The 16,349-nt window shown below is 39.3% G+C and overlaps 1 protein-coding gene and 1 long non-coding RNA gene across 7 annotated transcripts in view; one reads left to right on the top strand and one right to left on the bottom strand.

Annotated features, from left to right (window-relative positions):
• Positions 1-8,519, bottom strand: part of LOC112575962 — a 32,794-nt gene extending 24,275 nt beyond the window's left edge. For both annotated transcript variants that reach the window (XR_003101711.1, XR_003101712.1), the window contains exon 1: positions 8,257-8,519. This is a non-coding gene — a long non-coding RNA (uncharacterized LOC112575962). The remainder of the gene's footprint in view (positions 1-8,256) is intronic.
• LOC112575951 (nuclear receptor subfamily 5 group A member 2-like) overlaps positions 1-16,349 on the top strand; it is a 74,197-nt gene that overhangs the window by 43,504 nt on the left and 14,344 nt on the right. For 3 of the 5 annotated variants that reach the window (XM_025258113.1, XM_025258111.1, XM_025258115.1), the window contains exons 3-5: positions 13,531-13,659; positions 14,202-14,342; positions 15,135-16,066. In XM_025258113.1, coding sequence (XP_025113898.1) covers positions 13,531-13,659; positions 14,202-14,342; positions 15,135-16,066 — 1,202 coding nt within the window. Of the gene's footprint in view, positions 1-8,840; positions 9,213-12,239; positions 12,624-13,530; positions 13,660-14,201; positions 14,343-15,134; positions 16,067-16,349 lie in introns of those variants that run through there. The other 2 variants (XM_025258114.1, XM_025258116.1) reach the window with 2 other exon arrangements.

The following is a 16,349-nucleotide window of genomic DNA, read 5'->3' as shown; positions in this document are numbered from 1 at the left end:
ATGTGTGTACATATAAATGCATGGGCGTGTGTGCAGCCTTGTGTGCATGAGCGAATGTAAATAAAATGCTACTAAAGAAAACGTCCGAATTTATGATAACGATAATGTTATAACATTACAATTTACTAAATTTGTGTCTAAACTAAACAAAGAATCCTGTTATATGCTTATAACAAAGTGTTTGTGGCAAGTAAAACACTCCCTTGATCGGCGTTTGTAAAGCACAACTGCTGCTTGTGCAGATATGGTGTCAGCGAAAAATATGAATTAAATGTGTACTGAAGTAAAACATATAGTGCTAATCTGCCTTTTGCATAATCCCTGAGTCTCACTGCACATCAGCATTGTCCACCATCAATGGACAAGACAGAGCTCTAGCGAAAATGGAGTCATTGCTTATTTCCGAGGTATGTCAGAAACAAGAAAATCTTTAACACTCTTGAAACTTGGAACGTGGTGAATGATTCAACCTGAAAATGTTAGCATATAACAGGAAGGAAGGGGAAGAGCCACAGATAAAGCTATGTTATATCACATCCAGTTTTGAAAGAAGTCCTGAAGAGTACCATGAAGAGGTGTGACATGATCCCGCGTTACTGACATGCATTTGTGTATTGCGGACAGCCAGCGGTTAGAAAGTTAGAATTAACAAACAAACCAGTATAAGCTGAAAGACAAGTATAAGTTATATGGTGATCAAGGGACATGTCTTTCGAGATGATGCAGCCTTGACTGCGAGCAGAAGAGTAAAGGTAAAGGTGTGGGTTCCGACTCTTTTGGAAGATAGTATGGGAGATAACGATAAAATGACCGGGAGGAAAAAGCAGAGCTTCCGTTTTCTGGTCACTTAATTTCCATTTGCTACTGGTTATTAAAGACTTCACGCCTGTGATACAGCATACCAATTTTCCTGAGAATTTTGACAAAGTTTTACCTTTTTTCTCGTATTCATTGTGCAATTTTACCATCTTTGCTTTTAAAAGCCATTAGTGGAAATCAGAGTAGGACGTTAGGTGTTTAATCTTTCAACTCCTCCAAGTAAGACTAAAGAACTGTGGCAACTGGACTGTGCGGCCCGCAGGTAAAGAACTGTGGCAACTGGACTGTGCGGCCCGCAGGTAAAGAACTGTGGCAGCTGGATCACTAGTTTGCGAGATGAGGCCAGAGCAGTGGCAGTGGCGAGCTAATGGAGCGTATCGCGGAGGCTGCACACGGCTGACGACTAGCAGCAGGCTGAGGTCGCGCACGTGGCGCAGGTAACGAGTTGTTAATCAGCGCCGCACACCGCCTCACCAGGGGTAAAGCGCGAGACGGTTTAAAAGAACTTGACTTCCGGCAGGTGACAAGTCGCGCAAACAAACAAACAAAAAAAAATCCACACAAGTGCTAAGTGATGGCAAGACTACCTATAGTGATCTTTATTGTCACCCGTTGGCCTGTCGTCCTTCTGCTTGTGAGAAGGCGTGGGCTATATCCTTAGTATGGTGAAGACTACACAGGTGCTTTTAAGTTCTGGTGTGTCTACAATGTTTTTTCGGTCATGCTGTTCTTAGACTGCATTACACCTGGTTAGCTATGCTTAGGAATTATTTATTTAGTCTTTTCACTGGTGTCATGAAATGAGTAATGAAAATGCTTCGGAGGCATTTACCATCTGACTGACACTGTCGATTCATTTAGAACCATCTGTTGCCCTGAAAGATTGCACTGAAGTGAACGTTTGATGAGATTTTACGACTGACTACCATTCCTGTTAATTTTTTTCTTAACTTACTTATTCATGCTTGACTGAACCGTTACTGAACATCGCAGTCTGTTGATCCATTCAACGTCGGTTTTCTCCATCTGAATGAGTATACATATGTAACTGTATACAGAGAGTATTTTTAACTGTCACTTTGATGTGAATACTATTTCAGTTCAGTTTTAAGAGCGTTTAAGTATTGCCATTTATTAATGTGCATACAACAATAAAAATATATGAGAAGAGATCAACACAGAATCTGCAACCTTACAAGTTGATCGAGATAACATTTTAGGATGTCGGTAAAGGGTTTTTTTAAAGATTCAACCATGGACGTGTAAAGGTGGATTGCTGTCTGTCTGCCAAGACCAACGCTTAGCCTCTTGCGAAGTTCTCCGCTGTTAGTCTCGGCGAGCCTAAACAAAGAATGTGACTAAACCGGAAGCTTTGTACAAGTATGCCTCGTTTTAGTAGTTATCTGGAAAAAATCGTCTGCCAAAGTCCAGTAACACAATTTCGTGATTCAACGTTATGTGACGTGCGTTACGACCTATCCACCAAAAACTTATTATTCCCCATACCGATCATAAAAATAGTCTTAAATGTTCAAAATGTGATGCCATATCAGAGACTGTGCCACCTGAAGAACTGTCTCCCCTTTGCTTGATTGCACAGATTGTATTATCTCTATTTCTTGTACAAGGACAGAAAGAACTAGTGGTTCCGCTAATCTTTGACACTGTGCGAGTGTTCAAGTGGCCGCTTCAATAATCTTCTGTCTTTTTTTTTCGTCGAATACTAGAGACGTCTTCAGTACTGTTCAAGCGGGTTAGTATGAGGAAAAAATTAAAAGAGCTCATGAGACAATTGTTTCTCGGGCTCATAATTAAGCAAACCCTTGAATTCTAGTTTTCAGCAAATCATATAGAGAAGAGCTTGATCGCTGGAGATTTGCTTGGGTTACATGCAGGATATATATGTAGTTTTAGGTTCATCACAGCACTGTGACACAACCTTTTGTACCTCACGTCTCCCACTCCCAGTTCCTACTCCTGTGCTACATGATCGTGCCGGTGACGAGAACGAGGCTGATCGAAAGAACTACGTGCGACGAAATATTAGCTGGAGGGCAAGAAAGAAGAGTACTGGCATACCTCGCTCTTGTAGCCGCCATTCTGGCCAGCTGCCGTCTCAGCTGCTCTCGGAGTGCCTCGGCAAACTGCAACGTGCTTCCTGTTTTGTTATTGAGCTTCGATTCGTTTTTCTTGATCTCCAATGCAGTAGTTATTGATCTCCGATGCCGGCTAGTCCGTTCAGCGTTCTTAAGATGGCGGTGAGTGGCGGAAAGGCACGGCTCCCAGCAATGGAGGGACAAGGCCCTCGAAAAGTTGCATTAGTTTCTGGCCAAGTGCTTGCCGAGTGGCTGCAGAGTTGGTGTACGAGGATCAGACGATTTGCTTGCGCAATGGCCTTCAGCCTCCTGGGCTCGTGTTTGCGGACATCAGCAATCCACCCATACGTACAAGCACGTTTACCCAGCCTGTTACCTTACCCAAGCCGGAAACAGCGGCTATTACAATCAGCTTCAGGGAGGAACTCGAGGTGTTTAATCAAAGACCTAATCGATTGGTACGAGTTATAAACATATTCTGGTAGGTAGAGATAATATAAATATACCCCGTAAATTTCAGCCAATAGTCAGCAAGTCCTTCAAATTCTCGCTCCTTCGAGCGAATAACGTCCGACGTCACTTCCGGTGGCGTCCACGCTATGTAAGCATATAAGGTCGAGAAAATAGTTCATCAGTCAAACTTAATTTGACGTGCTCTTTAGCAAAGACGAGCGTGAAACGCTGTTCTCTAGCCTTTAAGGTATTAAACCTTAAATGTTTGAGCCTGAAGACTGTGAAGGTTTAAAACCCCGAACACAATATGTTCACACAGCAGAGGACGAAGAACGACTTCACAATACCAATGATAAACGTCGTTAATGCTCGTCAAATTTTGCGTGCTGCAGGTGACCATTACAATTTATATTTTGTTCCCCTACGGTTGTCACAAAAGCCTCAAGTATTAAAATTTACCATGGCGTCTGATTTGCAGAGTTGCTCATTTAGTTGTTAGTGTAAATAGCAATAAGGAAAAGTGAGACTTTCGCACGCACAATTTTTTAAAGTAGAAAAGCAGTCATATATTTTTAGAACGCTGTTGTGGATATTCCTTATTATTTACTGTGTGCACGTTACTAACAAAATAGTGTCGCCGGTCACAGCTGTAGTACTGTGGCTCGAAAAGTTGAATTTCAAGTCTCCAGTGACTTGCTCGTGAACAATATATGCTCTTATCAGCTCAACCATAAACTCAGTTTAAGAATTATACGAACTTTTAGTAAATAACTAGTTTAAAACAATAATGTGCAGACTTATTTCTATCCGCATGTACTTGTATGTACTTAAATGATATAGGGATATAGGGACAAACTCTTCTTAATTCTAGAAAAGTAGTCTTCATCTCTCGTGCTCGCGCGCGTGTGTGTGTGAGAAGGAGGAGGACTGTAATAAAAGTATTATATTTTTATTGTGTGCTATTTTAATATTGAAACAAATCTTTCTTCTTTGTATACAGGCACTTTTTCACTTATTTTCATACCCAAGTTGTAATGTTGGGATCTAGCTAACTGAACACGGTTCATTTATCTGAAATCCTGACGCTAAATGTCGACCGCGTATTGTTGACACAAATTTCTCTCTGCTATTTGCTTGCATTCACATAATGCCACGTGACACGTACGTGAATCAAACATCAACCATTTTAAGCTGAGAAGCGTTCAATTTTTTATGCTTTCAGGGACAGGTTTAATTTAGGGTGTGAAATAATGTATCACTAAATGCATCATTATTTATTGCAGCGTTTGATAAGCCTCATTTGTTTAAATATTGCAATTGATGACTGGCAATACATTTTACCATTGTCTTCATGATAATGATCTTATCAAAAGCCCGAGCTGTTTACCATCTACGTTTTCCAATATTTTATTCATTAACTGAATTTTAGATTGTTTTACATCTTTAATAATCATTGGTAAATGCATACTTTCTTTTCCTCATTCTCTCTCTCTCACATACACATACCTAATCTGGATTCTGCGCACAGATTCTTGTTCAAGGGAAATAACAGAGAAAACTGCCTTTGCAATAGGTGGTTGCGTTTCTTGACCGAACACCCAAGCGACTAGTGGGATCAGGCCAACGTCTCCAGGCGCTATGATTGTTTCACAGCAGCCAGATTTATTACACACATGGCCAGAAATGGCAAATGTTAAGCTTTTGATTTTTCTTGTAAACCCACAGACATGCAGTAGATGTGTACAGTAAGTGAGAACAAGCTGTACTGAAGTACTTGCCCCGTTGTGCGGCGCTCTAGAGAGACCTCAGGACAGGCTTCACGCGCTGTAGTGCTCCACAAGCACTTTTCAATTGTTAACACTGTCTCTAATTATTTTTATGGTGCTCCGAAAAATTTTTCAAATACATGCAAAACAGGATGTAAAAATTACATTTTCTAATATGTATAATCATGTATGATCATATTTAGGTGTCAGCGAGTATTGCTTTTAAAGTTATGTCTATTAATTTTGTGTTTTAGCATTGTGTTAATTAACGTTATGTTTATCAACCTGTGACACGCTGCTTTTATTTATTCTTCTCTCTCACTCTGTTCGTGTCCTCTGACGGGAAGAATATTAAAATATGAAGATTGCGGTCTGACTCAAACACTTCACTGTTAAGAGTTTTTCGCTCGAGATGTCCACTGCGCTGCAGTGAAAGTAAGGGCCTCAAGTGTTACAGCTCACTATATCTACGATTTCACTCAGGTATGCAGTGAAAGAGAGGCTGACTGTTCTAGTCTTATCGTAGACAACGTCAATGCCAGCGACGGACTATGAGAGGGGTGGTGGAGGAACAGCGCGGGGACGAGATATGTTAGTTTTGAGAGAGGGAGATGGGGTGACTGTTGTGCTCACAGCTGTAAGCAGGCTGCATACCCGCAGGTTCTGATGACCTAGTACAAGGACGACTGTGCTGCATGCCAGCAGTGAATGCCAATGATATTTGTTGTTGCTGTTCTTCTCGCTGTCATGGGGATAGTAATAGTTGCAGAGTCGGTGGTGGCAGTTCTGTTGGTGATATGACTATCCTCGAACTAGTCCATGCATACAGTACTATCTTAGTAAATATGGTACTTAGTCAATAGTTCTCCGATTTCCAAGCACGTTCGCAAAAGGTGAAAGATTCTGCTGCAAGACACGGTCAGAGGTATAAGCAAACGAAAGGACTTTGCGTGTCAACCCGCGCTGCTGACCTGCAGACATCACACGCATTATGTGGGACGTGACGCAGTAAATGTCTGTGACTGCGCCGCCAAGTCTGATCACCTGACAAAACGTCAGCGCGACTGTAACAGTAGAAACATGCGATGTTTGGTGGAAACTCTGATCTTTCTCTGTCAGTTATGTCATCCTCACTCAGTTCTCAGTCCTTCATTGAAAGTCTCATCACTTTTTCTTTCATCTCTTGGTTCCACAGTCTCTCCCTAGGGAACAGTCTCGTATCCCCTGTTAATAACTGTTTTTAAGATCACCGGAACCAGGCAGAGGGATTTGGCAGCCTTTTGTCATCAGCAAATCCTCAGGAAGGCATCACGTATCCTCTCTATTTCTATGGGATGTGAGTTTTCACTCTTGTGAGTCTGGCTGTAGGTCCGCGATGCCTGTCTGCAGAACCAATCGTCACCGCAACTCATTCATTCCACATGATAAACTCTACTGGCCGCGATCTTTTACTAGGCCGATGTGGCTTGGGGTCACCAACTATGTCTGCTGTTGTTAGGAAAGAGTGTGTGTGAGAGAGACACTATTTCAACATATACATTTATATTATCTCTTTTATATCATGTATATGTATATATCATTGCTAGTACGAGCACTTTATTGAATTTTCCCAGGCGATCAATAAAGTTGTATTATTTGGCTTCAGAAATGAATAAAAGACACTTGAAGCTGTACAGGTGTCCATGTAGCGGCAACACTAAGAACAGAAAGTGCACATTAATCTGGAAATGCTAACGAAATGACACCTAGGTGCGGCGACAACTACTTTCCAACTACTCACTTATCACAATCACGCACGCACATCGAGAGAGAGAGAGAACATCTGTGCAGAGACGTTATACCCTATAACGTCTATGATCTGTGCTACTACTGTGGTGACCGTCGTTTCGAGGAATTTCATTTCTAGGAACATTCTACTAAGAACACAAACCGATCACTGGCATAGTCAATGGCAAAATAGCGTGAAATTCACGGGCTATATATAATTTATAGAGCGTGACTGGTCAATAATAACATATCAGTCTTCACTGACAAAATAAAGCCTTGAGAGAACGAAATCTTGATCAATGGAAAGGTTCTAAAATATTATGCGTGAAATTTTAAAGCATCAACGTGTTTTGTGGACTTGGAAAAGATGGTGACCACTTGCAGAATAAAAAGAACTATCCGTGTGTAGCAAGTCTTTTGTTTCAGAGCTCAGAGTTTGCGCGCGCGTGCGTGTATGTGAAAATTGCTATTTGCATTTTATGGTATGGCACATTTTGCCTGCCATAGAGCTTCACTTATCATAGACTATTTAATGTTTTGTTGTTGTTGTTGTTGTTGTTGTTGTTGTTGTTGTTGTTGTTGTTGTTGTTGTTGTAGTTGTTGTTGACACACATTAAATACGCATATACCCAAACACCAATATATATACACACAAGGATGCTCCTCACTGATACTCGAAAAGAAGAACAGCAAACTTGCATAAAAATGTCACCACCACCCCCCCACACACACACAAACATTAAGCACGCATAAACCCAAACACCTATATATATATACGGATGCTCGATCATCGTCGATATGTGCAAAGGAGAACACAGCGAACTTGCATGAAAATGTCACCCAACCCACTCACACACACACATTAACCACGCATAACCTAGTACACCTATATGTACACGCATGCTCATCGTCGGAACTTGCAAAGAAGGACACCGCAAATGTCACCCTGCCCGCTTATCCACACACACACAAAATCCATGTCAAAGAATAGGAATTGAAAAAAAAGGGGGTGGGCTTAAAAATGACATGTCTAAACTATCTTGTAATGAAGCAGGTGTCTCCCCTTTTCTACTTATCAGTCGTTATCGTTCATTATTTCTGTATCATCATGACCACACACACACACAGCGCATGTATGAAAAACATAGGAACACCATCCGTGCATCCTTCGTTTGTATTATTAACATAACACAAATGCGCATCTCTGAGATGCTAAGCATACACTCCCATGCATGCATTCATTTTCCTGAATTTCAATGGATGAAAGATGTTGCTTTAATTAATTGTTCATCAATACTGCGTACACTGCAATCAACTCAAACTATACATTGTGCAGATGTAAATATATTTCGTACCTTTCCGTTGGAAGCTGATGTGGTGTAAGATTGCGCAGACTCCAAGCAGTCACAGCAGGGCAGCTACAATTCCCTCCTCCCTACGTCCGGCGTCGTGTGTTGATAATTCTCAGGCTAATAATGATGCCGTTCATCAGAACTGCTTTAACATCGCAAACCTGCGAATATCGTCATTTGTACATCTTCGCCCTGCGTGCGCCTGACATGTCATCAATGTTGGCATAAGACACATGCTAATCACGAGGATCAGGTGGCACGGAACACGTGTACAATGCCCTTCGCTTGTTTTGCATTGGAAATAAAAATAGAAGCCCACCCACTTCCTCTCCCCCTAGCTTGTCCCAATCTCCATTCCCTCAGTAATTGTATGGACGAGCTGTTACAGAATTCAGGTTGACCGCAATAAAAACTATGCATTTATCTATAAAAAAATGCACTTCAGTAGATGGATCGTGTATATTACTGCTTTCGTTAAAGAAATTCGTATGCAGACCCTCACTGTTTCGTGTGCTTGCTAGTGTGTGTGCCTGTGTGTGTGCGCTCTCCTATCTATATTGACCTACTTCCTTGCAAATTACGCATGCGCAGCTATGCTCGTCTATTTTCTGGACGAAGCTAGCTTGATGGCGAACCGACAGAAAACAGCTGAACTAGTGTTTCACGGTAATCAAGGTCGTGAAATCATCAGACTCTGACATTCCCAGCTCTTTGGATAAAGAACGCAGTTTCCATGGGTGGCTAGAAGCTGCTGTAATTTCATCCAGGAATGATCGACTCAGGAGATAGTTTGGATTTGTCCAGCGAACACTCCGGCACCAGTGCCACAAATGCTCTTTCTGCCACCACCACCACAAGTATCGCTAACGATTTCAGCGATGAAGCCGAATCTTCGGTTGGTGGAAATAATGGGCAAGTCCCATCATCGAGAGCACAGCATTCAGCTGTAGGAACTGACGGTAACATAGTTATTGAAAACCACTCAGTGTGTGTACAGTGTGTACGGAAGTAATGTGTATTTGTGGGAGGAGGGGAGCGTGTATATGATTGGGTCTGTGTGTGTGTAAGAGACATACTTTGCATAGGTGAATGTTTGTTTGCTGAACCACTACACTGAATATCAGTTTCACCTGGTATCGTCTTCCCACTGAACCCCATGCCCCTCAATTCACAAACACATGCATGCATGCAGAGTCACAGACATTATGAATAAAGAGATGATTTATCATATTTTCTAACTGGAAAAAATCAGTCTTAACCTTTACTACTGTATGACAAAAGAAACCAAGTTTGCCATTTACTACATATGTACTGTAGCAGGTATATTGATGCGAGTGCCTTTAGCGCTAGTCCTCCATGACAACAATTGAACGCAAAGCCTAACAACTGACTGAACCATAGTGTCTTGATAAACCAATAGATGAATCTCAAATGCTTTGGGAAAATCTTCTTCTGCATTTGTGACCTTTTCACTCTTGTATTGATTGCTTAACAGCCAATACCAACCTCATTGTTGTTGTCTTGTTCATCCTAAGAAACTATAGTTTCAGTTGCTGGTTTCAGAATGCAGCGTTATACAACATTATACAACAGTACATTAAAGTGTAGTTAACTATCCTATTTGTGGGTTGCTATTCAATAAAATTAGGCTAATTTTCTCTATTAAATCAGATGACATTTATGGCAGGTAGTTTTATACCATGAGATATGTTTTGCTCTCAGTCTCTGACTCCTTGTATCTTTGCAATTGAGTGTGTGAACGAGAAAGAGATTAAGGAGGGAGAAAGAGCAACAGAAATTCCAGTATGTTAACAACAAGATCTCTATTGCATTTATTTTTCTCTTTTGCCTTATTTGTTTACTTCATGGTCTTAATTTTTTTTTAAATATAGCCCTAAATGGAATACAACATCAGTTTTATGAGAAACACTTTTCTTTAATTGGTAAATTTACTAGAAATGTTTCACTGCTGTGTGGCTTCTTCATTCTTATGTTCACTGCTTCATGTGAAAACTATCTTGTGCACTCATTTTCATGTTTGGTAGACTGATGATAGCTTCATGGGCTAGAAATAAAGGTGGCCCAACTGTAGAGTGATGTAAGATATTTCACTTTTACTGTGACCATCAAGAGCCAAGTTGATATAGACTTTCTTGTATTAAAAAGTATAAAGCAAGATTCATATAAAAAGACTAATTTTATTGATGCCAGACTGTTGTTTAGTGACTAAATCCTGTAGAGAATGACTGATTCCTTTTCAGAAACATTTGCATCTCATTAATATATAGGAGTTTGTTTAACATGGAAACAGAACAACAGATCACGTAAATGGTCACTATTTTGTATGAAAGCCCTTTAATGAAGTATAGAAATGAATCTGAAAGGTCTTTCATCTTCAAATCAATGTAGCAAATAAACAAAAATATAATTGTACATAATTTGATGGTAAAAAAAAATCATGAGATGAGCTTGTATACTTCACTTTCATTTGCATACACATTAGTAACCAAAACATTCGTAACATTATTGTGACAGGAACACGCAATATATTTTGTCTTGAAACACATCATACAATGTGCAGATCAGTATTTATCATAATGATGATTCTCTTTGGCATAATCTTTTAATTTCACTTTTCTCCTTTCCAATTCCCTCCCCTGTCCCTGCCCCCACCCCCCACCCCATTTTCTCTGGGGTTTTTTTAGGATAAATATTTTTTATCATTTGATGAGGTGATGTGATTGCAAGTTTCTTATCACAGCCCCTATCACTGATTATCTTTGACAGTAATGTGCTTCCATCTATAACATCTGAACTATTTAAATGATTTTCTATTTCTTCACAATATTTTCTTTTAAAATAATTATTTTAGCCTGATAATATTTTTTTTTAAATCTCTTTAATCTTATTTCATTTTGCAGACTGTTTTCTCCATAGTGAACTATTATTAGTCACTGTCCATCCATACAGTAGCTGTCAATATCACAAAATAAATATTTAACAGTGTACTTGTTTACAATAATGTTAAAACTGTCAATGCAAGAAGTTCATTGCATTGCTTATTTTTTAACATGTCTTAATGAGAAGAATTTTTCTTTTGCAAATTAATAACTAACCTAAAAGATCGTTCACTGTCAGTTTAATACTTTACAGCAGTGTCATGAAAACTTCAGAGTGTTGTACTGCTAAAAGTCTGTGTCATTTTCAGCATGGCACTCTGGTAAAAGTTATTATAAACAGGAATTGAAAACTGCATTTGACCTTTGACATGATAAAGTTCAGTGCTGTGCCTTTATTTTATGTGAAAAGAAGTTAACACCATTTAATCTGGAATAAAAGATATGCATGATAAATAGAACTTGCACAGTCACTTTCCACATGCAAACACTCTAAAAGTAGAAGAGTAGGGTGTTATAAAATTATTTTTTTTAACATGCATTTTTCTCAAAAATTGAGGAGGTACAAAACACCAAACGTTCTGATAAAAGGGATATAATACTGTTATTGTTTAAAAGATAAAGTGAAAGATTATTTGGTAAGTGCCCTGTAATGATCCATACATTTTTCAAAAATAGGAATATCTACATCTGTTTGTATTTGTATGTATTTTTTGTTAACATTAGGGTCATTATGTGTAAGCTTACTGGTTCTTCCAACCCAAGAAGTACAATGGTTCCAACCAATAGGCATGCTTAAATAATTTCTCAATGGGGACTGATATTTTTCTCAGAGTATGTGAATGATACATCTTTTGAAAAAAAAATATATAGCAAAGTGCCAAAAAGATTATTAGAGCTTGATATTATCTTCAGGAACATATTTAAATCCGATGATTAGTGGATCTCTCTGTCTCTCAACACACACATATATAAAGGCACCGTGTAGATTTTAATTGTACGAACATAACATGTTTTTACATTATAAATCAGGATGTAAGCATGCACGTATATTTGGTGTTCGTGTGCATGGTTATTCGTTCCATCTGCTGTAGTGGGAAATATCGAATGGCATAATCAGTCATAATAATTTTATTGCTTGTACACCTAGAAGGAGGAATGAAAGACAATTGTTAATTACACTTCATCAGAATGCATTTGTGATAAATGAGATTTTTGAGCATATTATAAGTATTTCGGCGACTCTAAAGTGGAAACTTCGATAATAAGTTTTTCCATTACGCAGAACAGCTCTTAGAGCTCTTGCGCCTAAAGGGACGAAAAGTTGGTGCTCGGTTGAGCAGAAGATGGCTGACTAACAGTAAACTTGATGGGAACGAACTATGTAAACATAGGCAGTTTAGCTGTCAACTTAGGCGCCATATGATGCAGATGTTGTATATGTATACATTTCTGGATGTCTTGTAATGATGAGTAAGTTGATTGTATTATATTTCTGCAAATTTAATCAAACGTGAGGCGTGGGTGTTGGTAGGTCATGGACGAATAGTGACCTAGCCTGGACACTTGTGCCAGGCATTAGCGACTCGCATGTCTCGTGTCGAAATAGTGTTGTCCATTTGTAAATTTTCCAGGATAGGTCTTTAGGCTGTCGATATAGTCCGTGTACGAAATGTCATTTTACGTTTCATTTTTGAGTGCTCCCAATTGAATGGGATTGGGTCGATTCTTCCGTACATTAGCTCCCAGCCTTCAGTGTGTTGAGCAAAATTTTGTTATTTGGTGGCTTCTGAAGCGAAATTTGCAGCATTTGATTTATCGTTAAGATCTAACGCCAAGAACAATATCAAAATTCAGACAATTGTATATTACAGATGTTCACTTTCACTATGTTCTATATGGCAAGTCCTTCATTAACGCTAATAGAAATAAAAATCTATTCCCAGCTGGGATCACTGTATGGGTCTTTATTTATAGGTTTGGTGATGTGTTTGTGTATTTTTATTATTTAGCAAAAGCAAACAATAATGCAAGCATAAAATATTTCTGAAATAATAAATGAAAGATATAGAAAAGGCTGCTTAGCTTACTAGTATAGTAATATAGTGTACTCAGACAGCCAAGAATGCCACAGAGAATCTGCCAGTTACTGTGTGTTTTCTCTTTGAATACTGTTAATATTATAATATATTTAATATATAGTTACACAACAAACTTTTTAAATCATATCAGCTAATAAAAAAGATGTTAGTAGCTTACTAAGAAGTCACCTTTAGTGATGAAGGCAGTTATTTACATTGTTAAAATTTTATTTCAACAGTTTTAGTTTCCTATAAATGTTTCTATTCATATGCTAATGTTGGGACACATGTGTTTGTAGCATCTAGCTCCAACAGTGAGACCCACTACCCTCCAGATGTCAAGGCAGGGTTTGACGAGTTGTGTCCAGTATGTGGGGACAAAGTTTCAGGCTATCACTATGGACTACTCACCTGTGAAAGTTGTAAAGGTAAATAGTGCTGAAACAAGAGTGATTTCCCTTCACCTTGCCAGTTTGAGGTGATTAGCTGTCTGGGTTTCTTTGGATTTAGTTGGGTTTTCCCCTGTTTTTTGTTTTTTAATGTAATTAATTTTGATTTTGGAGTCCGTTGTTTAGTCTATCGTGATCAGGACCTAGTGATGTGCCAAACTAGATTTCTTGACCGTGACATTTTGTTTCCCGTCTACATCTTCAGCTGATCCATTGACTAACAGTCCAGTTTTTTGTTTGTGCACGTCAACAGTTCGTCTTTGCTTAGGTGCATACTTGGTTTGGCAAGAACAGTTAGTTGTGCACCAAGACTCAGCAGACATACTCCTAACAGTTTCAGAAATCGTATGTGTGACATTTGAGCCTGGCTAACAGCACTATGAAACCAAAGTGGCAGTTAACTGTAAAAAGATGAATTGGAGGGATGAGAGGTGTCAGTCTGCTGGCATAAACATGACTGTTCTTGAAACTAAGTACCCACATTTTTTAACCATCTTTTCCTTCATATAAATTGTGTACAGGTTTCTTCAAGAGAACAGTACAGAACAAGAAGGTCTATTCATGTGTGGACAATCGAAGTTGTCATATTGACAAAAGCCAAAGGAAACGCTGCCCATACTGTCGATTCCAGAAATGTCTTAATGTTGGTATGAAATTAGAAGGTAAATCAGTTTTGTTCATTGTTGGTTTCATGTTACGTGTAATTTACAATTCACAAAAGATGTATTTCCTTAAAGAAAAATGCCTTTTAAAAGAAATAACTTCTACATATATAGTAACTAGCTAAATACCCAGTGTTGCCTGGATAATTTGTCTGAAGCTGTAAATTTATTTCCAACTTTTTTATCTCTGACTTCTTTAAGTCAAGCATATTCACAGTTTTTGTGTAGTGAAACTTTCTAGAGTACCTCCACTCCGTGGATAGGCCTACTCAGTAGTGGGTGCAGGACACTTCTTGATAGATATTAAATTTGCTGTGATGCCATCTGCTAGATAACAGTCTTGCCGGTCTGCTCACTCACTTTCACATTTTTTTTCTCTCTGTGATTGTTGCTTGCTATCTCACCCTCTTACCTTTGACCTCTCTTTCCCTTTCCAAATTAGACAAATGGTGTGTATTTGCCAACAGTGTAAACAACACCTATCTAAAACACATTGCTACATTACCTCCCTTTATCCTTTACCTTTCCTGAACAGTCCAGTATGTTTCAGAAGAAAGATTTATGGTTTAGTTAATAAGTAAATTAATAAACTATGTAATAAAGTGCTTTTCTCTTTTCTGCTCTTATTTGATATGGGAATTCAGCAGGTTGAAAAAAGTAATTTTTAGTTGGATTACATAACTCTCTTGAAAATCAAGTGGTTTATGGCAGTGTTTTTAATGTTTACTTATTTTATTCAGTCTTATTTGGTGGTACAATTGAAGACTGGTGGTATTTTATTTTTGTGCTCAGCTGTGAGGCAGGACAGGATGCGAGGTGGACGGAACAAGTTTGGGCCTATGTACAAGCGAGATCGTGCCTTGAAACAGCAACAATTGCGCCAGCAGCAGCACATGTTGGCAGAATGTGAGATGAACATTAGTGGTGGGGCACCGGCTTCCCCCATTGACATAAAACCAGATCCAGCTTTGCTGCAGGCCAGCATCAGCATGCCTTATAATTCTACTGCTGTTGCTCCCGGTGTTGGACCTTCTGCCGCAGATATTTCTTCGGTAGCAGCTGCTGTGGCTGCAGCTGTGGCAGTTGCATCAGTAGGGAATGGAAGCCAGACTGCAGCCACAGGTAATGGGTATTCATCTTTAAGTCATGGAACATCAGCAGGTGGCCGTGGATCACAAGGTGCAAGCAGCAATGGAAGCAGTCCTCTTCATGCAGAGAACACCAGGGCTGCCATCTCTCATACTCTTCATCATTCTCATCACCAGCATCACACCAGCAACAGTCTCCACCAAAGCAGCAACCACAATGGTAATAGTCATCTTCACCACCAGCAGCAGTTGACAGAGGCTCCATACATCCTCCAACAGCCCCATCACCCACCCTCTAGCACGAATCCTAATTTCATTGGCCAAAGTTTGAGTTTAAATGGCAGCTCTACCAACACTTTAATAGGAAATGTCATGGACAATTTACAAGGCTATGGGATACCTCCACCATCTGTCCCAGCCTCTGTACCCCAACTGATGAGAGAATTAAAGGCTAATTTAATGGAGGAGGAGGATGTCAAACAGAAAATGCTGAATTTTCTAAGAGACTCATTGCGACAATTGGACACAGTTATCCATCCAGAGCAGTTGCTGCCAATCATTTGCCGCATGGTTGACCAGCTCCTTTTCTTGATGGTGGAGTGGGCACGCAGTTCCCCATTCTTTAAAGAGATAAAGGTAGGACTTTATAAACAAATTAAAATGTTATATCTGTATTACTAGAAATTAACATACTCTATATTTATAAGCAGAAATAAAGGCAGATTGTGATTAATAGTATTAAACAAAGGGGATCTTTTAATGGAAAAGGAAATTATAAGATTATTTTTCCTTAAGATGACTGAATAACAAGTAAAAAGCAAACAGCATTAGTAACCAAAAAAGGGCATTTTAAAGGCGGAACTTTTTCTGTCCAGACGGAATTGAATGGTATCATCCTTGCAAGGGAAGGTAGGATTAC

Source organism: Pomacea canaliculata, linkage group LG11 (genome assembly GCF_003073045.1).
Source record: "Pomacea canaliculata isolate SZHN2017 linkage group LG11, ASM307304v1, whole genome shotgun sequence".
In the NCBI taxonomy this organism is placed as follows: domain Eukaryota; kingdom Metazoa; phylum Mollusca; class Gastropoda; order Architaenioglossa; family Ampullariidae; genus Pomacea; species Pomacea canaliculata.
Note: the sequence above shows the minus strand (reverse complement) of the source record. Positions and strands in the feature narration are given on the sequence as shown.